The sequence below is a fragment of the Vanellus vanellus genome (genome assembly GCF_965231255.1).
Source record: "Vanellus vanellus genome assembly, chromosome: 7".
NCBI lineage: Eukaryota > Metazoa > Chordata > Aves > Charadriiformes > Charadriidae > Vanellus > Vanellus vanellus.
In genome coordinates, this window is record NC_138912.1 from 26,300,534 (window position 1) to 26,322,532 (window position 21,999).

General features: G+C 39.2%; 1 protein-coding gene across 1 annotated transcript in view; it reads right to left on the reverse strand.

Annotated features, from left to right (window-relative positions):
• KCNMA1 (potassium calcium-activated channel subfamily M alpha 1) overlaps positions 1 to 21,999 on the reverse strand; it is a 518,607-nt gene that overhangs the window by 53,934 nt on the left and 442,674 nt on the right. Inside the window, 4 exon segments of the mRNA XM_082486073.1 lie at positions 1,795 to 2,019; positions 4,963 to 5,086; positions 16,672 to 16,765; positions 21,096 to 21,389. Of these exon segments, the coding sequence (XP_082342199.1) occupies positions 1,795 to 2,019; positions 4,963 to 5,086; positions 16,672 to 16,765; positions 21,096 to 21,389 (737 nt within the window).

Here is a 21,999-nt window from a genome sequence, read left to right on the forward strand (position 1 = left end):
TTCAATGCCTCTTTTAATACAGACTTTAAATGAAATTTCCCTATTTTTTTTAAACACAGAGAAATGTTTTTATATTCAGCTGTAACCATATCCCCATCAGACATCAGCAGCAAGTTTTACTTTGGGAACCAAAGCACAGAGAAGTAGGAAATGAGTTTGAGTGGCCTCCCTTTAACACATGATTCCTACCAGTATGATCTTAGAAACTTTAGTAGACTTCTAAATTAGTATAATTAGATTAGAATAACGCTGGTAGTTTTAACTTTATATAACCATTTTGAAAAAGATAGGCTGAAAAAAAGAGAAAAAGCAGTAATGAAGTCTGTGTGGTCTTCAGCACCTTTGATTACTGTATAAGATAAAATTACTTTACATATTCTGTATTTTTAAAGATGCATTAACTAATTATTTAAGCTGTTTAACTTGAAATTAGCCCCGAACTACTCTAAATTTGGGTGGAAACTGATTGGGGAATGTATAGGTGGTGTACATTTCCTTAATGCCTCTTCAGAATTCAGAATCAAAACTTTACAAATATGCATTATAATAATGGATATACGTCCTATACTGGAAAGATTAGAAGTAGTAGCTGGAATCTATTCTGCTCCACAGTTCAACAGTATTATTAATTTAATTTTATTCCTTAGACTTTAGCCTTCACAGTGACTGGAATTAAAAGGGATTGGCAGGAAGAGGAGGATATTAACTGACCAAATCTCATATTGACACCATTTTTGTGACAGCAGAGAATCTTGTGACACCATCTGTTGGATCAGTTTACAGAAAAAAAGCCAAGGGCTAACGCTAAAACTGCATTTACAGTAACAAAGACCTACAGCCTGAATTAATCAGAAAGCGAAGACAGTCTTTCCATTCTATAGCTATTTTCCCAGTTACCCAGTTTAGGTTACATCCATCATTGTTTTATTTACCTTTAAATGCTGAAATGGAATTATTAAGAACTGGTAGATTTGTATTTTTTCATTCTGATAAAAACATACAAGCGAACTCTACTCTGTAATGTACAGAGCATTCTCTTTTGTACTTATACCACAGGCTCATTTCCCTCCCGCCTACATCTGTGTGGGTCATTTACAGGTATGACCACCTAAGATCACCAGCTTGGAGGGCTTCATTTGTGTGTCCCGGAGCTTGTGTTTCTACATTTTGAGCACACGAGTGAATGATAATGCTGTATAGGAGAAAAAGGACCCCTGAACTGTCGTTTTAGTAGTTGTCCCTGCTAAAATCAGTAAGAGTTTTTCACAGATTTCAAAAGGGTCACAGTTTTGCTGTACTTCCATCCACGAGTATGGCAGGACTGAAAGGCTATGGCCACGTTCCTTATAAAGTAGGCCAGCCTACAGGAAGTTTTTACGACTATAGACAGATATTACATAGACAGAGCAACAATAATTTTTTTCAAAGGTTTTGTGGGTATAAATACATAAATAATGTCATAAATAACTACTGTCATTCTGTCAGTGAAATCACAACATCAGAACCGGCTACATGCAGTGCACTACAGTGAATGTTCGACGTATAACACAGCTAGTATATTTGATAGCAGCTGAAATTCATCCGATGAGGATGACGAGGAACCAAACACTGCGGCAAATATCTTCTAATAAGGTCTCACAGGGCTCTGCTTTCATAGACACAGTAAAGGGAAAATCTAAGTCCTCAGGCCTATAAGTAGACAAAAGTAAAAAAAGCCTAAGATCAAAGTCAATAGGAATCTGTCCAGTCGGTGTCCTAAATAACAAAGTATCAATAATATGGCTTTGGACTTACAGGCAAGATTGAAACCTTGGGGAAGTTATGCAGTGTCTCCCATTCCCTTCGCAGGTATTCAAGCGAGCCCACAAACACAATGTGCTTGAGTTCATGGTAGTGAAAGTTGCTGGCTCGTAATGGCATCACTAAGTTTCTTAATCCAATCAAAGCAGATTTAACATCCCCAAATATGCAAACGACTACATGCCCACTTAAAACTGTCATCGCTGCTTCACTTCGAGTCTAAAGAAAAAAACAAAAAACCAAAAAGACAAGGGAGAAATTAAACAAAGGGAAGTTTAAATCATATATTGAGCTTTAAACCGGGAAAAACACAACTGTCAATATTGTTCATGCACAAAGAAGCGGTTTGATAATAGCTGTTCATTTTACCCTTATTTATCTTTCATTAAACGTGGTCAGCAGAAGAAAATTTCATTCTTGTTTCCAAATCCTTCAGTGTTTGGGAAGACATGGTACTGGACCGAATTCTGGTACTGTATATGTTTCTACACATGTGGATTAAGACTCTGGTTACTATCAAAGTACTATGGGTTTAACTAAGAATAGAACTTGATCTACTATGCATTTAGCCATTAGAAGGATTCTAGAAAAGAGATGCAAAACCATGCCTTTAGCTGAGGAATCACTAGTAGTCTCGTTTCAGGACCAATTTAAAACGGAAAATGTGAGAGCCAATAGTCTTAGTGGTATTACGCATATCTTGTGAATTGAGGACCATATTCTCTTAGAGTCAAAGTTCTTATTTTAGGACAAGCTGCTACTACCCTTGAGAAGCAAAGAATGCTCTACACTGCTCTGCTTTACAATGGGTGCTCACCTTACTCCAGAGAGCTTCTCTCGGTAAGAAAAAACTAGTGTGCAAAATCGTGACTAATGCTAACTTTCAGGACCATTGGAATTCCTGAGTTGTTGAATAGATAGAAGGAAAAAAGTCTCATGGAGAACATTTGAATGGTATTCAGAATTATCTTCTTTTCTCAGTGACGAGAATAATGTTTTGCACTAATTTCATCAGTGGTAATGTCAGTTGAGCAGGCAACTCCAACACCAACATGACTAAATAAAATCATTAGGAAAAAATAACCTTCATTTCTAGAGCCAGTCTTAGCATTATTGCACTCCATCCAGGAGCTGCAGATCCACTGATATCACGTTGCCAAGAAATTGTACGCTCAGCACCATTACATAGAAGTTTTGCCAATGAATAAAACTAAGGCAATGGTGAACTGCAAAATGTTTCCCTCGCTTAACCATAGTATATGTCCTTTTCCTAAATTACGGAAGCATGATAACGGGCAATGCAGATTGGAATATGCATCAGAGGTGTTCACTATGTAAGAAGAACGGGAACTCTGATTAGAAGTTTTCTATCAGTTAAAAAATACATGAGTTTTCAGTTTCTTTGGGGCAATTACACTGATTTTCATATAACTCTACCAAGAGAGTGGTCTTGGCCCTTCAAACAGCAGAAGACACGAGCAACTGCTCAAGTGAAGAGTGTAAATTGTCCCATGCCTTTGCCTAATGGTCTCGAATATTCAGACTTTACAAGACAGAGACCGAGTCTTGAAAGAAATTGTGTAAAAAATGTGACTCTATAGCCATCAATCTGGATGTAGCCACATACATTCGATTGTATACCAAAAAAAGTTCTCACTGCCTGATACTGCTGGAATCTCGCAGAGCCAAAACAGACCTTGGGCAGAAAAATTAATTCTTTTCTGATCGAGGCATCATCAAGTATCAATTAGAAGACAACCTGGGAACCCCCATCATCTTCAAATTATGTACTAATTTGTACTCGTGTGGTCCCTAAGGACAGCATTAAATTTGCCTGGATATGAATGCAGGCATAAGTTGCGGACTACGTGTTTGAAAAGGTGTAGGGAGGCATTGTGCCGGCAGCACCTTTCCTGGTGAAGATGCACGAAGCAGAAAGGTCCCGGCTAGACTTACAGATACACAGGCTAGCTGGGGAAAAGCTAACACGGCATCACCAAGAGAGGACAAATGAGGCACTCCACAGCGCCATTTTTGGAGCAACAATTTTCAAAGCGGGATAACACGTAAAGGCTGTCTGTTAAAATGTGCTCAGAGCATGAAGGCAGATTTCTGTCTCTGTCTATTACAAAGTATCGTACAGCAGGTCTGCCCCTCCTTGCCTGCTGAATACATAGAAACGCATCCTATTTAAAGCTGTTCAGCCAAACTCCGCCTCACAGCTCAGTCTCTAGAATTTGGAATTTACTTGCTTGCATGTTTAAACACTGATATTGCAATTCCAGGCAACGTCACGGTTATTACAGAAACCCCCGAGGAGAAGTGGAGACAAGCTTTTAACCCCTGATTACTAGAATAAACCGGGGCTGTCACCATCGTTGGCTACACCACGCCACAGCGCAGGAAAATCTAAGAAAGCAGACTCAGGAAAAGCTTTATGGAGTGCGACGAAGTGAAGATCCACCAGGGAGTTCATTTCAAATACCATCAGTTTTGCGTGTGAGATCTGCAGTTAGTTACTTGTTACTCTTAGGTATGAGCACATGAACACAAGTGGCACAAACTTTCACCGAGCAAAATAGACTGTGATAGGCCTTCTAATTATTTTTAATGACTTGAGTCAGTTTGATGGCTTACCCTGTTAAACAAACAAAACAAACGTAGACTAGACTGGCTGCAACATGCTAGAAAGGCAGAGTAGTAGTACTACTTACTCTGGCCTATTTGGGCATCTTGAAATGTTGGAAATTGAGAGAGAAGTTCTAAGAGAGCAAAATTCACACAGATAAATAAGAGATAATGCAAAGCAACACTTGCCTGTATTAGAATCATTACTGCCTTGTGCAAAGAGAGAAATGGGGTGAGTAAACATTTAAATATTTCCAATCTTAATTCTCTAAAGATTTAAACTCGATATGCAAATTTCGGCTTGTGAAAAAGAAATTCTCTGTTTTGGAGCATTTTTTAGTGTTGCACTTGGCATACATATTTATATAATCATAATTCTTTAACCAAAATGCTAGCTTGGATTTCACCACACTGTTTTTCTGATTTCAATATGCTGGATTTAATGACAGCGGAGATTAATTTATTAATCCATTAGACATCAGCTCTATGGTTCAGATAACATCTTTTCAAACACAACTTATCACCAATACCTACCAAAATGACCTTTTCAATGTCCTTGGCTGGACACCAATGAAACATCCCTGTAGAGTCATATTTTTTCACATTGGCATCCATATTGTCAATCTGCTCGTTGCCAGGAATTAACAAGGGGTCATGCCTGGGGAAAAACAAGTTGAGGACAACGTAAGTGGAAAATATTATGAATTATGGATGCAAAGATATCCCAAGAGCTGTGTTCAAAGAGGGATAAAAGTAAAAAAAATGAAATGTATTTACACTTTAACATGCTTTCAATGAGGGCACTTTCAAACAAAAGCTGAAAAGAAAAAAAATTTTTTTAAACTTTTAGGTGCAGTTTTGAAGAATTTCTATAATCTCTCTACAGCAATAGCCATTTGATTTTAATCTGACACCATCACATCCATAAAAGTTTTTTTTCTTTCCCGTCCCACCCTTCCAAAATAAATATCGGGGTTGCTATTAGCATCTGCAATGAAGTAGAAGGGATAGGAACAGAGCCCCATGCTGACTGACTGGCATAAGTATGGAAAGCAAATTACTTGCTTTTACCACATACAACTTCTGACGTGATGCTCTTCGCAGTAAAAGCTTTAACAGGCTGCACTTTAAATATTTTAGCAATTTGCCCAATCATATTTTGCTTTCCCAAACTGAAGCCCTTTAAAGATTCAACAGTATGTCATTTTAGAGCACACCGACTAACAAATGCCCACATCTGGAATACATGATTTTAATACCAAACAACAATGTCCATTTTCGTGGACAACTCTACCTGTGATAACCTTCCAAGTGTTTTTCTAACAAGATCTTAAAGCACAAGGCTTCTCAAAGGAGAAGCAAATAAAAGACATTTTTATAAACTTGCTCTCCAGAAATATAGTTACACCTAGACACAGACACATACCGTTCTTTAATTTACATGCTAAAAATCAAACCTTACGCTAAGTACTAAGTGACTCCAACACTCTCAGATGCTGGTGAGGACCGCTAAGTGATTGCCCTATACTATAGCATTAGAAGGAGGATCGCGTTTACAAGGCACAGGGTAAACTGACCCTAAAATCTTAAATTCAAGGAGGAAACAGAGCTTTGTCTGACAAAACTACAGTCTTTACTTAAGGTTTTTGCCATGAACGCTTGAAATATCCTGATACAGAATTATAACCTTCCAAAGGAGAAAATATTTACAATGTAGGAATATGCTAAGTACTCTGAGACAGGTAGCCAAATTTTAAAGCAGTTTGCCTTTTGAAGTCTGCTAAAGAAATGCCCATATTGGCTGAACTCTCAAAACTGGAAAGTTTACTGCTTTTAAAGCATATGAGTCAGCAAACTGTGGTAAGAACCTCTCTTTTGCATTGTCTACTAAAGCAGACTTTGGACACTGTGTAGGATATAGGTTAATTTACCCCGACTACAGTACGATAAGTTACCTTATGGTAACTTATCTGTGGAGTCAGCTCCATATAAAGTGGCTTACAAGAACTTGAGAAGCTATTAATGCAATGTTGCAGTTAAACCAGAATCTTTTTTTGATGCTTTAACAAAAAGCAACCGCGCTACATGGCAAAGGCGTAAGTCAGACTCACCTGGAAAAAGAAACACTATGTTTTCAAAGTTTTTTACATTCACTCAACAGAGATACAGTTCAGTGCATTTCACTGTCAACCCCCTGGCAGCAGAGGAGCCTCCAGGGGACTGCCTGGAGTCTCTGACCCTACTCCCGGTTTAGGAAGGGAAGGCTTTGCACAAGTGTGCTCCCTCTTTTGTGGGAAGCAGAGGTGGCCTCTTGGTACAAAAGCTGTACCGAAGGGTTTTGCCGGGTGGTTTTGTGCTTGGTTTTGTTTGGGTTTTCTTTGTTTGTTTGGTTTTTAATTTCTATAAAAATATCTAGACTCTGCATTCTCTTACTCCGTTCATCAGCGAGCTGCAGCCAGGGTAGTTTCGGCTGAGAGTCAGCTGGGGTGCTGTTCGTAGGGCATTGCTTGCTGCTCAGAGCCGCGTGTGGTAATGTAAGCTCCGCGAGCATGGACACAATTCCCTTTGAAGGCTGTACTGATGTTCAGACAACATTTAGTGGTACTCTGCCCTAGCTATTTTTTCTGATGCAATGTGTTAGCTACGTGTTTCAAAAGAAGAATTTTTGCCAAAAGGTTAGGAATCTTCAGGAGCTTCCACTGAAATAAAGTTTTTTTCCTTTCTTTCCCCCCCCCCTAAACTTTCACAAGACATTTCTCCACCAGTCTTTTGTAGCACAGCACTGAAACAAAAGCAAAGTTCACTGATCAAATCCCCTCCTTCTTCTTTCAGAAATTAGATGCATATAGGAATGAATTTTCCTTTTTGCTTTCCCTTCCTCAGAGAAACTATAATTAATCATTTTGTAAAAAATGCCATATTCTAATTTTCTAATCAGTGTTTCTTTTCTGCTCTGAGATTTAAAACTAAACAGATCATCTGAAGCTTTCACACAAATGAGTATTTAGCAATACTCTAATCCCAGTCGCAGAAATGATACAAATTGAAAGGAATCTTATAACAAAGCAAATGATAACAGATAGCTGACATCAAATTACGGTCAACTGCCTTGAAGTCTGAGGCAATTTTTAGTGTGTGTGTGGGCTTAAAGCCTCATGTAGTTCTCTTTTGGGTAAGGGCCTTGCGTCCTAAAAGGGAATATTCAAAGTAGCTTCTGCCAAAGATGTAATTAGAATTTGACCTCAATACTATATTTTCTAGTTATCTTAGTTTTAAACAGAAGTGTGCTATGGAAAGAGTGAAGAATGAGAATCATCAGATATAACTCCCTATTGAAGTTTTAGGTAACAAATTGTGATTTTCAAAAAAAAAATATACATTTTTTTAAATCAATACATGCATTTATTTGCAATATGATAAACCGGATCCTCTGCTTCACTGCTTGGAGTACAGCAAGTGGGAGCCTTAAAAGAAGCAAGCAGGATGGGGCACACAAGAAGAAAGTATGCTAATAGACACTCTTGTACTACTTTTACTCTAGGAGAATGTATTATTGCCCGAGAAGGAAACCATGATAAGACTAGCCACGCTTTGTGTTTCAGAATCTGTGGATTTTTACATTTAAGTGTGCTTATTAAATTTAAATCTTCTGGGCTAAGCTAACATTTTAATTTCTTTTTAATCAATGATTTTTCATTCTCAATAAAGAGATCCCTGAAGGTGTCTGAGGAGGTTGAAAACTATTTACCACTAAGGTCCAACTTTGTCCTCAGATGTTAGAAGATGTACTGGCTTATGTACTTAAAAACAGAAGTGATCTTCAGCCTTTTTCTTTTAAACACCCTGGTCATTTTATGAAGTAATACAGTAACGAAACAGTATTGCTACTTGGGACATATACACTCTTGTTCATCTGGCGATCTAAACCTGTTTTGCAAATGCTAAAAACTAATTAAGACAGACACACAGAGGCCAGGGCTGTCAAATCTGCCTAAGGGGTTTGGACACCCTCTTCCCATTAAAATTCATATTCCACAAAGCATTACAGTTGTTGCCCTTACAGCCAAATCATGAACTGAATGTTTCTAGAGCCTCTCTGCCCCCATCACCCATGAAGACGGCCCTGTCAAGCCATGCTTGAGTCACACTGGTGGAAATGCTTGTATTAGCGCTCCAGCTATTGGGTACGTTCTTCAGAGCTGTAAAGTCAGCTGCTTGAAAAATTCAAATTGTAGAAAGAAAACCACCTTCTACTAACTAAAATCCACAGTGTTTGTTTGCGTTGAGATGTTGGCTTTTACGGCTTGCAACGACCAAAGCCTTTGGTCACTCCAGCTGGGAAAAGGCAGGTACGTATAGCACGCAGGGGGGAAAAGGAGCAAAAGCTCCTTTCCCTCATCCATAACCCCAGTTTAAAAATAGCTTCTCGGGTTCTTATGGCAGATATTACACACGCATGACTTAAAATGAAGAGCAAAATACCATCTTTTCAAGGTTTTGAAAAGCATATAACGCCACTTATGATCAATTAAACTTGAAAACGATGCTAAATGCCATGCTACAGCTGCAACCCCAAAAAGCCTGCCTGGAAGACAACAGCCTAAAGCAAAACCATAAATCCCACTTCCAGCAAACCTGCTGCGAGGAAGTGAACATTACATTTTAAAGAGCACTGCTTTCCTAGCACACATTTATAACTACTGCAAACTTCGTTGGAGTTTTTGAGTCTGGAACTTCTGAGTAATGACTGGGGATGGACAGAATTGAAAAGAGCATTCGGGGCCAAATGGCTGCCTCCTTAAATGACTGTTGTTTAGCATATCCTTGGATTCTGCCACCTTTGTCTTAACTCTCTTGCTACCATTCATATGCAATTTGAGCATTAATGCAATATACCCCCATTGATCTGCGGTGGAACTGCTCCGTATGTTGAGCACTGGGAACGAGAATATTATATGACCAGTAGGGACCCTGGTAGTGTTTGAAAATAAACTGTAATCTGTTAGTCTTTGCACATCCATAAAACAACATCTTGGCTACTTTTTATTCGGCCCTACAATAAAATTGTCCTTATATAAAATCAATGGGAAAACACCCCTGGGAACAACACAGCTCCTCTTTAGCCTGTGTTTGTGAAAGTCTGCAATTATGCCTTTCTCAGGTAGAGATTCTCTGTCTGGAGATCTATATAGAGAATCTATATCTGGATTTTACCTGCAAAAAGACGCTTAACAGTCTACCGCTCGAGATTCAGTGTCTTGAAACTCACCTTGTGTGTGGGCCAGGAATTTTGAGTTTTCCTACCTGACTTTGGATGTGGATGTGAGTGTGCGAGTGTATGCACACAAATACTTAATTTTCGGAGGAAGGAGCGGGTTTGCTGAAGGTAAGATAGGAGCTGAAGATGCGCTAGAGAACGTCTCCTGCCTTTGAAATTTCTCCTACAGCTACCCTAACAAATTGTGGCAATTAACATGCTGTTAGTGTTAGATGTATGCAGCCAGTGCAGGTGCTAATAATTGAAAAAGCATTTAGAGCTTTTACACCCTGGCTGAATATTTCATGATGTGCTGCATGTTTCGCTATTTACTCAGTGGGCCTCTGTCACTTCAATCTTCTCTGACTGCTTTGACTGGTGCTATAAAGCTCAACCAAGATAGAGTGACGGCTTGTCACAGGCAAACTCCACTGACTCCGGCAGCTCGCTGGGACTAGCTGCGAAGGTTGTCACGACATTCTGATGGAATTCAGCAAATGTTTTGTGACTAATACGCCCAACATTTGTCGGCTACCATTAGCCATTCCCTGTGACCCTCTGCAGTCCGTGTGGACGGCATTAAGTTGTAATGAGAATTTGTTGCCTACGTGTGTTACGCTGATGACGCTCTCTTACTGATCTTTCCTTTCACAGGTTAATCAGCAACGAAATTTGTAAGGATTCAGTGCCCGGATGCACGGGGCTTTAGAGAAGAAAACCCAGTGCGACAAGAGAAAGAAAACCTGCAGTTTGCTGTTAAAATTGTCATATTTGGAAGCTTTCCTAATCTCCCACTGTCTGACTTTTCCCCTAAATCCACAACGAAGAATATATCTAATAATGTGGTTGGTACCCGGTGCCCTGTGCAAGTTCATGGGCTGAATTACAGTGCTAAGAACACTAACAATTCTCCCTCCTTTCCTCTTGCTCTTTTTTTTTTTTTTTATCCTCAGAAGCCTTACTGAAGAGTTCATGTTAATTTATCAAGACTACTAAGGACACTGATACAGAGCTGTTTACTGTGAGAATCTCGCGCATTAAAGTACCTCGATCCCTCAGGACATGCCCAGAATATGCTTCGGAAGTATGAATCTTCTCACATAGGAAAGTAGCAAAATAGTTAACTTCTAAACTTTTATATGAGCAATTTAACAAGGGGGAGACAAGGCACCCAGCCACTGTGTCTTCTGGTTTTAATATATCCCATTTATATTTACTCAAGCTGCAGAACTAGCAATCTTTGAGGGGTCGGAGAACGTACCTGAAAAAAATAATTTTTCATTTGTAAAAAAATAAACCCACTGTTAAGTGGCATCATAAAATATAGGAGTGTTTTTTGCCGCTTAAATGAAGTGTGTAGCCTTTATACCTTATGATAAAAGCTACCACTTTCTCAACCCAAAGTTTATAAGAATACGTTATTTTCTTTAAACCCACTTTAAAGCTAAAGAGTTTTTTCTTTCCGTTGCCTTGATCTGAGTGGATCTTCTGTTACCCTGAACTTTATAAAAAAGCCTGGTGATTTTTTCTGCTGGAAAATTCTCCTTCTGTTTCCTGACACTGCACTCTCATCTCAAAAGCACTCAAGCAAGGTTTCACAGTACTCTAAAAACAAAAATATCTGATGCTGTTCTTATTCCCATGGTTTATAGCACAACCACCAATGGCAGCAACAGTCAGAGGGATAACATATACCACCCCCTATCATTCAATCCTTTTCATACTATAACCATGTTAAAAACAGGTCTAAGATAACATAGCGATTCCTGAGCTACTCCTGTTGCTCATGTTGGTTGTAGTGAACTCGTAAAACAGAATCAGGAAGTGAAATGCGCTGTTAAATACCTGCTGTGCTGCAGGTTAGTTATCATCGCATATTAGCACTGCATGAAGTTAGCCTTGTAAATCCTTAACAAAGGACATACATTTTAGAGTACCTGGCAGAAATCTCCAAGGCCGAGGGACATAAATATAAACCGATTATTACGGTTAATCAGTGAGTTTTCACCTCTTCAAACCTTACCTTCATGCCTGGCTTAGTGGAGTCATGGAAAATGATCAGGTTGAACTTATTTTTTTTCAAGGTTTTTCTTGAGAAGCGTTCCCCTCTAGACCGCCCATCACTTTTTTTGGTTCCTATGAGAAAGCTCAGAGTTTCAGCTCGTGGAAGGGCAGCATTACAATGGCGGGGGAACTACAAATTCATTCCGAGTGGCACTAACAGAAATGTGCGTGTACATTTGGTGTATGTAGCTGGGTGGGTGGGTGAGGAGATAAACGTGCACGGCCATTGTTCATATACTTAGAATATTATATCCGATATTCAGGAGAAAAGACAGGAGGTTTCCCCCTCAACTTCAGATAAATAATCTCCTTAGGTTTCCAGAAACGTATGCCAAAGAGCTCACTTTTTTCCGTGTCACTTAGCTGGGTCCTGACAGTCTCTGAGCAAGTTTTATGGTTTGGTTGGGAATTATTTTAGATCCTTGATCAAGAAAAATCCTCGGGCTTATGAAATTCTCCTTGGCAACACACTGAAAACCCAGCGTCCTCTGATGCCTCTGATTCTTATGTGATCAGGGACACTAATGATAATGACCCTTTGCTGAGTATGCTACTTGTCTAGAGGCCTATGTCAACTACACCACTACATTCAGAGTGGACAGGGACAAACTATTTGTTTGCTCTTCAGGCCCCTTGGGCCCTGTCATACGCTATTTGTTCTTGCATTAAGAGGTAGTTTGACTCAGCCGGGCTGACATTTCCTTCAAGTCAGTGTATTCCACTCATGCAATAGCAGCTACCAAAGCATTAAGTGCGGACTTGAGCCCCAGCAACAATCCTTTTAAGTGGCTTTTTTGATTCATATCCAGGGCTTTTCGCATTTTTACTGGTCATTCTGGAATCCAAAATGACACATTTTTTTAAAACTAGCTTTGCTATTTGATATTTGGGTGACATAGCCTCCTCATATTTAACATGGCTGTTCGTCAATAACATGCATCAAAACTCGCGACTGTGAGATGATGAACAGGTGACTTCATATCACTGCATGACACCAGAGGCATCGAATGGTTCTACTTTTCTTCTTTGTCTCATGAAGAAGGAGACGTGACATGCGATTACCCTGCTACTCACAGCTTTCCTTCCTTTTCTTCCTCTTCCTATTTAAATTTTACTTTTACTTTTTATTGTAATATTGTAATAGTCCTTGTGTTCACACCTCCACGGAAGCATCCGTTTCTTCCTGTTGGAGTTTAAGTCATTTTTAAATAATATCTGCGTTCTTGTGGGTTTAATGGGACAGACTTCTGTTGATGTAAACCAGATAGAAATAACCATGACAATGCAGAGTATTTTTCTAGTTAATTTGCATTTGTAGCTACAGTTGGAATTTGAAGGATATGTTTCTGATCGATTACATTCTTCCACTATTGCATCAGTGTGATTCTGCTCACGTCACTTGATGTGATGCAGGATTCAGTTAGAATAGTGGCTTTCTAAATGTGAATCTAGACCATCTGTGACCTGTACAAAGAACGTTTGTATGCCTACCATCTATTTAATTCCGTTAGTAATTTATTGGCATTTAGAGACAATAACATCAAAAAGGTGTCATTGAAAAGATGTCTTCAATCTATCTGTATTGGTAATACAGCTTTCTACGCATGTGTGAGTAAATCTCAAAAATTCCCACTTTCTGACCAGGCCTATGTAAGCACCTGTCAGACCTCTGGTCACGATGTCGCGGGGAATCCCTGTGATATCGCTTCTGTCCTCTGTTCTACTCCAGTAATAGCAGAAGTCACAGAGTTTTATCTCATGGCATATTACCCTCTTCCCTGATTTGCCCCGGCCACTGTGGAAATCTAAAATCTATGCAGCATTTTCAAGAGTATCTTAACTGTAGGGCTGCTCAGAAAATGATTCTAAGGTCACAACTCTGATCACGATTTATAAATGAACTTTTCACATATTCCTCCTTTCACATGCTCCAGACTTCTTGCCTCCAGGCCCCCCCCTAGATCCAGGACCATAGCTGAGGAAAAGTCTGCCAAGTAGCCAGCTGTTTCCGTGGGAGGGACAGAGGCGAAGCTGGCTTTAAAGGAGCTTTTAAAGTAAATGTAAGAAGCTAAGATAAATATCAGCCTCAGACATGACGGTGCTTTAGCTGATTTACCTCTCGTGTACTTCTAGCTGACATACACTAAAGATTTCTGGGCAGGAAAGCAAGTACCTGTCACTGTCGGTAATTTACGAGGATACAAAATAGCAGATAATACAGCCCACCTTTGTTTATCAGAAAGGAGAAAAGCGTTTGGCCATTACACACAAAGCTTAACAGAGTTCTCTTCTGATTCAAACCACTTTCTCTTATTTAGCACCTTGAACCCACGTAGAGTCCGTGTAGATAAAGAGTAAGACAAAGAGCCGGCTGGATCTGGGGAGAGGCTGAGGGTGCCAACACGGGGCTGGCGAATAAATTTAGCGGCAAGGGCGAAGAGGAAGAAAACAATGTCTGGATTTGGAAGCCTGGCAAGTTCTCCACTCGCTGCTCGACCTGTGTTTAGCAATTCTGATGTGCTACGGAGCAGACAGCTCAGGCTCAGGATGACTACTCTCCCTCAGTCCCTCTTCAGCAGGCAATGAAAGCAGGCTCCACTTTGAAAATCTTCCCCCATCATGCAAACTGACACAGGCATGCTTTTCAAAAACCCACAGCCAATCTGTTGATCATTACTTATTTACAAAGGCCTTCGGGCAGAAAGTCCTGTAAAAACCATACTTGATACGGTATACACTAGCTTCTTCTGCTTGTGGAAAAAAGTACCCCTAAGGCTACCTCAAACCATCACTTTCTATTGCACATAAAATGTACCGTGTAACACTAAAGTATTTAATATATATGGTATAATATATCTACAGGAAAGGCATTTGTGTAGAAGTATGTTACCCTGTATTTGGTAATTTGATGTTTTGCTGAAGGCTATGACTTGAAAAAGCCTGCACCTAGTACAGAGGACCTGTCATCTCAGTACCCAAGAGCCAATAGAATAAAGAAGTACCCTTAAGCAGCAAAACTTTGACACAGCTTTGAAGCATATGAAAACAGTATAACTCCCCAGAATTATTATTACTCAAGATCAAAGAAATGAGGCATACTTTACATAGCAAACAGGGACAGTGTGCTCAGCTCCAAACGTTTCAGCTCTTTCTCTCTCTCCCCTTCTCTTTCTTTTTATTGCTGCTTCCCCCAAATTAGGATTTGGTGAGGGGGGGAATCTCCCACACGTTTAAAACTTGAGGTGGTTAAAACTATCAGCACCAGCTAAGAAGACCGTCCAAAGGTAAGTAAATTGAAAATGATGCCGGCATGACAACTGGCACCATAAAAATGAGAAGCTTGCCAGTATGTTCATTTTATTCTTCCTCATAAACTGTAAACAAGCATGTAAATCAGTGTCATACGGGCAAGGCTGAGCTAACAGGAAGGCAGAGAACTTTTAATGACACATTTAACAGAAATAGATGGTCAATAGGAAAAAAAAAAGCCACAGCTGGGTGCATTTTCCTCTGTGAATCAATCTCACTTTGGGTTCTGTAGTCTAAACAGAGATGAAGACGACTTGTAGAAGTTACGTCCTTGAACATGCCCTTTATTGCAGGAACAATAAATAAATACGGATGCCTCTGTAACCGGCCAAAAACTATTCCAGTCTACTGACCGGAACACAAAGAGGAATACTACCTAGCCGTATCCAGAATTGTTAAAGGAACAAAATAACTGTCCACAATAAAAGAAAAGTCATGAGTTATTTTATATATGGAAAGAACTATATATTCATGTTAATTTTTTTTCACTTAACCTCTGCGGCTACAGACCTAACTGCTCTGTTATACGTACACCCAAACCCCAAACCCCCAGAACGTGCCTGTTTATATATGTAAATAAGTTTACATTTTTCTGTGTGTGTGTGTATATATATATATATATATATGCAGTGGAAAATCTTTGCTATGTTCTGCATACAATTATGGACTGAGGTTCTATCCCGGCTACTTTAGATGTACAAAGCCAGAGCAGGAACAGCCTCCTCGTAGCAAACTCCATGTCCGCTCTCTGATCCTGTTCTGACTGAGTTGAGCAGGCAAAAGGTGAAGCCCAGCGAGACAGAACGCAAATGCCACATGATTTTAACAGATTCCCGTTTCTTGCTGCAGTTCTAGTTTTAACAAATCTCTCAGAGGTAGTTTGTGCTATGCAAGGGAACTATGTAGTTACACAAAGACGTACAGGTGTAAAATAATGTACACATAGCAACAGGGGAAAAATATCAGTAACAAGATGATGTTTTCATCACCCACTTTTAGAGTATATACTACCCTCTTAAAAATCCCTGTATTTCATAATTAATGTGCTTTTAGCCTGAGTAAAACTGCATCAGTTTTGAACTTTGCTTTGGCAAGTACATAGATTATTAGACTTTTTTATCAGTCTAAATCAATTAACCGAAATTTGATTTCAATCGACAGGATAAAAGGAAGGTAATATTCAGGTTCATTTTTGATTGTGATGATACATCTCACATATGGCCTTAAGTACAGAAAACAGTACTCAGAGGGAATCCAACAAAAAGAGAATTGCCTGAGGCAAACTAACCACATGAGTTCCCCTGATTGGTTAGCGCTATCATTAGTGCCACTGCTGTTTAAGAACTACACACGGACAGGACAGGGTGACAGCTAAGACTTTAAAGCCTATGTATTTTTCAAACAGCTTTTCAAACTGTTTTTCATGACAGAATTTTTTTCAGCTCTATCATTAACTGCTGACAAGCTGACAGAATAAATACTTCAGCCTTTCAGAAACCATCTAACAATCTTTTTTTTCCCACCCCCTCCCCTTATTTTTGAAGTGGGGGGAGGAGAAGAGGAAGGAAGGAAGGAAGAAAGAAGATGAAGATATGACTTTCTTACAGTCTTACCTCATCAGTTTGGGTGAGGAGTTGGGTGAATTTCGCATGCCTCCGTTTCGCTGCTTTTTTTTGGGTGACAGTGTCGACGGCTGCTCATCTTCAACTGGAAATATAAGGAACTCATGAGATTAAGTACCGCTCTAAGTGCGATATGAAATACAAGTGAAGTAGCAAAGAACACACACTCTATGTCCATTCACGCACTGATACTTCATTGCTAACATAGGCCCAACAGTAATAAAAATCAAATACATGTTAGTCAAAGAGATTGGTTTGAAGGAGAAGCAGGGAAGAATACCAGGGTTTTGAACACAGGCGTTCAAATTGGTTTCATACTTCAAAAACAAAGGGGGGGAACCACATTCGGGTTATTCTTAAGAGTTATTTTCAGTTAATCTGTGCTACAGAAAAGTAGAATTAGTGCTCTGCTATATTCTCAGAAAGATAAAGTACTATTTGCAATACCAACGTAACAGCTGCCAACCCGCTTTTGCTAACGAACTAGACACCAGTTGGTTCTTGCTCCTCACATGCCAAACAACAGAGTCTTCACGAAGAGATGTAAAATATTCAATGCCTTGATGTTCAATGATTCAGTCGGGAAAGTGAACGCAGCCTGCCATTGTGCACAGATCTCCAGCACAAGTCAGACCTCATCGCTCCACCCTTCTCACAAAAGGGAGTTTTAACAGGAGTGAACAGAATGAGGTTGAATGGAAGTGGGGAGACAATACCTGTATAACAGAGGATGCGTGCGTTATGCAATCTTTTAATGAGGATGAGGTGCGTTTTCAATGACAGATCAATTTCCAGATGTAAAATCACTTACGGTTTTGCCAATCATAAGCTACTCTTGGATAACCTATGTCACAACACGTATTGCTTAAACAAGTGCAGCTTCCTAATAACTCGGCTCTAAGAATTAACCATCATCGTTACTGTTTCAAGATTGTTACTGCACTTGATAATCTGCGCATAAGGCTTACGTGTGCTATCAGAGGGAATCATCTTATGCCTGCTTTCTCAAATTCACACTAATGCTGAATTATTCTAATACAAAGAAGGAAAAATACACTTTTTCCCCCATCCTACTCTTAAGTGAAAAAATGACCTGGAAGATAATATAACTGATGCCTAGGAAGCTGTTACTTTAAAGCGAAAAGGAAAGAGATTAGTACTAGTAGTAGCAGCTATATTAAAAGAGCTTAATACACATTAGCAGTGCACAAGCAGCGGCTGGAAAAAAAAAAAAAATCTATTTGCAATGAGCTACACAGGAACAACAACAAAACCTGGATATATGTCACCTGCCCTGGACTTATCTGCGAAGAAATTAAGCAATATCCTTCTGCTACAAACCTCTTCTGACGCTATTTTATTACAGACTGCATTCTAGTCTCTCACGTCCGTCTGTTTGCCCAAGTCTGCTCCGCAACTTCATTTTGCCTTGGTCAAGACCGAAGGACTGGGCCCAGAAAAGACAGATATACTGCTTTCTTAAATGACCTGGCACCACCTAACACATCAAGGGCATCAAAACAAAAGAAAGCATTGCAAAATAAAAATAAAAATAAAAAACAGTTAACCCCAAAATAAATGCCCCAAAGAGTGGTGTACAAGGTAATACTTAGATCAGAGCAATGACTGTCTCGTAATCATTTATTTCGCTAACTCAACTTTCTTTTCTCCTCGGGCAGCATTCCCAAAGACAAAGCCCTTTTCTTCTCATTTGACTTTTCTTTTTTTCCAAGTGAGAGTCCTACAGTGGAAATGCTTATCGATGATTAGTCCACTATCATTCTTTGTTTGGCTGGGAGACAAATAGGCCCACAGAAAATTACAAATTGAAATTTTCTGTGATAGTTTGCTTGAATTAAACTAGATCACTTCGGTGTTTAGCTATTTGTAACAGGAAGTGAATACGCACAGAATTATTTTGTTAGTCATACCTTTCTATTTCCGATTATAACAAAGTACAAGTATTTGCGCATTTCAGATCACCCTCTGCAAACTGCAGTCCTGTTTTACACTCGCCTATCAAAAAGTTATTCCACATGCTACTCCACGCAGACAATAGGTCGCTTTCAAGATATACACTGTGCTCTCTTGTTCGTTATAGGATATAAACATTCAGTTCCAATTTGATGAATCCGCTACTTAAGAGATCACAGGAACAAGAACCATGCAAAATGTCCCTTCCAGAAACCAGCTACAACTGATATGTTTTGCTGTCTTGGTAGTAAAAATCCTAACCGTCACTTAATTTTATCCTCCCGTGGGGTTACAGAATGTTTGTCAAGAGATTCAGTACTGCAACATAATTAAAGGGTACTATTACACTATTTTAACAGTTTCAGGAAGACATATAGCCATCAGGACCGTGTGCAAAAATCTTACATTAACACAAGTCAACTCTAGATCGTACTATAGCCAGAAATATTTTTACGAACAATAGAAAACACCACTAAAAAAGAGTACTTCTCCAAGTTTTCAGCTAGCTAATAAGACTCCTGTCTGATCCTTTCAAATACTGAAAGTTAGAACAATAAGGACCTTTTGTACTATACGGTCCAATATTTGTGGTTTCCAGTGCTGCCGGGTGACGCTACCCATCCGTCCGATTAAAAAACATAGTCTTACTAGTACTCATCCAGAACAAGCATTTCCTGAACTAGATTTCTAGCAGTCTGCAGTTATTTTGGGTACTGCATCTACTATAAATAAGCTCCCTCTGTTGATATCTGCTTGTCATATTCAAACGATGTTACTGTCACCGATTGCCCGGAAAGCCCAAGGTTAATGCGGCTTACTACTCGATACCTGCTAGCAAAGCCTTCTGAGGGATCTCAATTTGTTGCTAAAGCAAAGTCTTGCTTAAACAAGGAAGCCATTTCTTCTCATTGCAGCAATGAAAGCTGATCTATCTTAATCATATCACATCCAAACAAGGTTTTGTTTTTCAAAGAAATCTGTGCAGAGAGTTCACAGGGCATCTGCAGTTGAGAATAGCAGCTCCATTAGAATGGAGGAAGGGAGTCCATGAAGCTGAAATATGTGAATGGTAAATAATGGACACCATTACCTATGGCTTGGTTCCCAAAAGTGATGCAATGATAACCCACAAGTGGCTTCTTAGTAGTAAGTAGGATATAAAACATACTTAATTATCATCCTTCAGATACTCTTATCAATTTCCTGCATATTTAAAGAAATAGCTCAAGCAAAAGTTTTAGTAAAGCCATAAAATATCATTTTAGTTTCATGGTTCCTGTGTCTGCGTTAATTTAAAAGGGAGTCTTAAATTTGCTTATTCTTACAAAAGACAACCATATTTGAATAATGGGCTGTGATATACGACAACTCTACTCCGATGTTGTATGTTTGACCTAGTGCTTTTGTTAATGAGAACGTGTCCCCATTTTTAGTATTTTTGATGCCTTTACGCCACAGGATTTGCATTAAAATATAGTCATATTATATTACGCAGACTTTCTTTACCAGCTTTCACGCAAACTGCAAGTAAGTTCAAGAACTGGACACAGAATTTTATAGAATCGGAACTCCATCCAGCCTCTGAGTTCTAATAAAACTCAAGAGCTTGTTTGCACATCCCTAAGTAGAACACTTAATGTCCTGTTGTAACAACCCAGTGCTCACTTGTCTAATAGGCTGAGAATCTCACAGTTTTGCAGTTCGGGAAGACTCAGTGCTAGAAAAATGTCAGGCAAGTCTAATGAGGCTTCAGATGCTCCGGTTTAGGCTGGAGTTTAATTTGAAGTTACACTGATGTTTTAACATGTTTGCTTATTCTTGAGTAAAGAGGATTCATTATTTCAATGACATAACCTCCAGACAATGTTCCAGGCAGTGACTTAAGATGTGCTGGTAATTTTAACAGCTTTAATATAGAGCTGAACATCTGTAACAACGTATTACTTGACTTTTCTCCTCATTTCATTTTTTAAGCAAAATAACGGGAATATCTTTCAGAAACAGTGGACAAGTACATAACTTTTTTCTTTGTGGTTTCGTTACTAATTGTTAAATTAATCTGTCTCCTTCGCTGCCTCTCCCTGGTCACCAGCAGAACAGTTTACAGACACTGTTTTTAGACCCCAAAAGGAGCTGGAATTTGAACTAACATCTATGTTACTGAACATCACACGAACTGGAATACCTGGTAAATTCATTCTGCCTCGCATGTAAATGCTTCAGAGCAAATAAACCGCATGAAAGGGAAAGCACAAACCACCCAGAAACATTAGTTGACTCGCTATCTTGATTAACTTATTAATCACCACATCTGGGGAAACCCACATCTGTAAGCACTTAACAGAGCATTAGTAATGTCACAGTCACATTGAAAACAGACTGCAAAACCATGCACAAACCAATCTGTAGTGCCTTATGCATCCAACTACGGGGCTACCTACGGAGATCTTGGTTCAACCCAGGCTTTTGGGAGTGGCAGCGGTATTTTACAGGCAAGCTGAGTGCCCTTTGCAATCTACAGTACGTAGATTTTCCTTGTTCAACAGAACTCAATAAGTTAAGGTGCAGCAGCGAGGGGTTGTTGGGTAGGAAGAGGCTCCCTTTACGGTTATTAACAAGTGGAACGGGTTCCGGGATTCCGTCAGTGGACTCGGCACCAACCAATGCATTAGTAGTTGCATTCTTGAATTGGTATGAACATTTTGAGTAACTTGATCTAGCTGCATTCTTTACTTCTAAATAATAAGAAAAAGTTTAAATTAATGTCTTTTTATTAAAAATTATTTCAAACCACAGGCATGAATCAATTTTGATATTATGTGGAATTACAGACTTTAAAGCTTAAAGTATCAGTTTCTACAGCTGAAATAAAGGTTTATACCTGCAGCTTTCTTAAGTTTTTTTTCTAAAAATGTCTTTTTAGAAAAGAATACTTATAAAAGGATTATTCCACAATATTATCATCTTTAAGCAATAATCCCATCCTAGGGTAAGTGTGTCTGAGGCAACACTTATTTCCCACATGTTGCTAAAGGCTTCGAGATTTACTAGCTGTGGAAGGTGTTTATTCCTTTGAATCTACTGAAAATGACAGGGGAGGCAGAGCATTCTGCTGCTATTAAAATAAATAAGGAATAATAGAAAAAAGTAAGGTCAACACTTCAAAATCGCGCAAGCATACTTATGGAATTAAACTGATGATTAGGAACCTACAGAAAAGTTGTTGGGTAGTCAGAAGAGCTGAATACTGTAAATTTCAGGAAGTCACACACAGCACCTCTGAAACGAAAGCTAATAAATTTAATTTCCTAAATATGGATTTAGCTTGAAACTGTGATTCTTAGT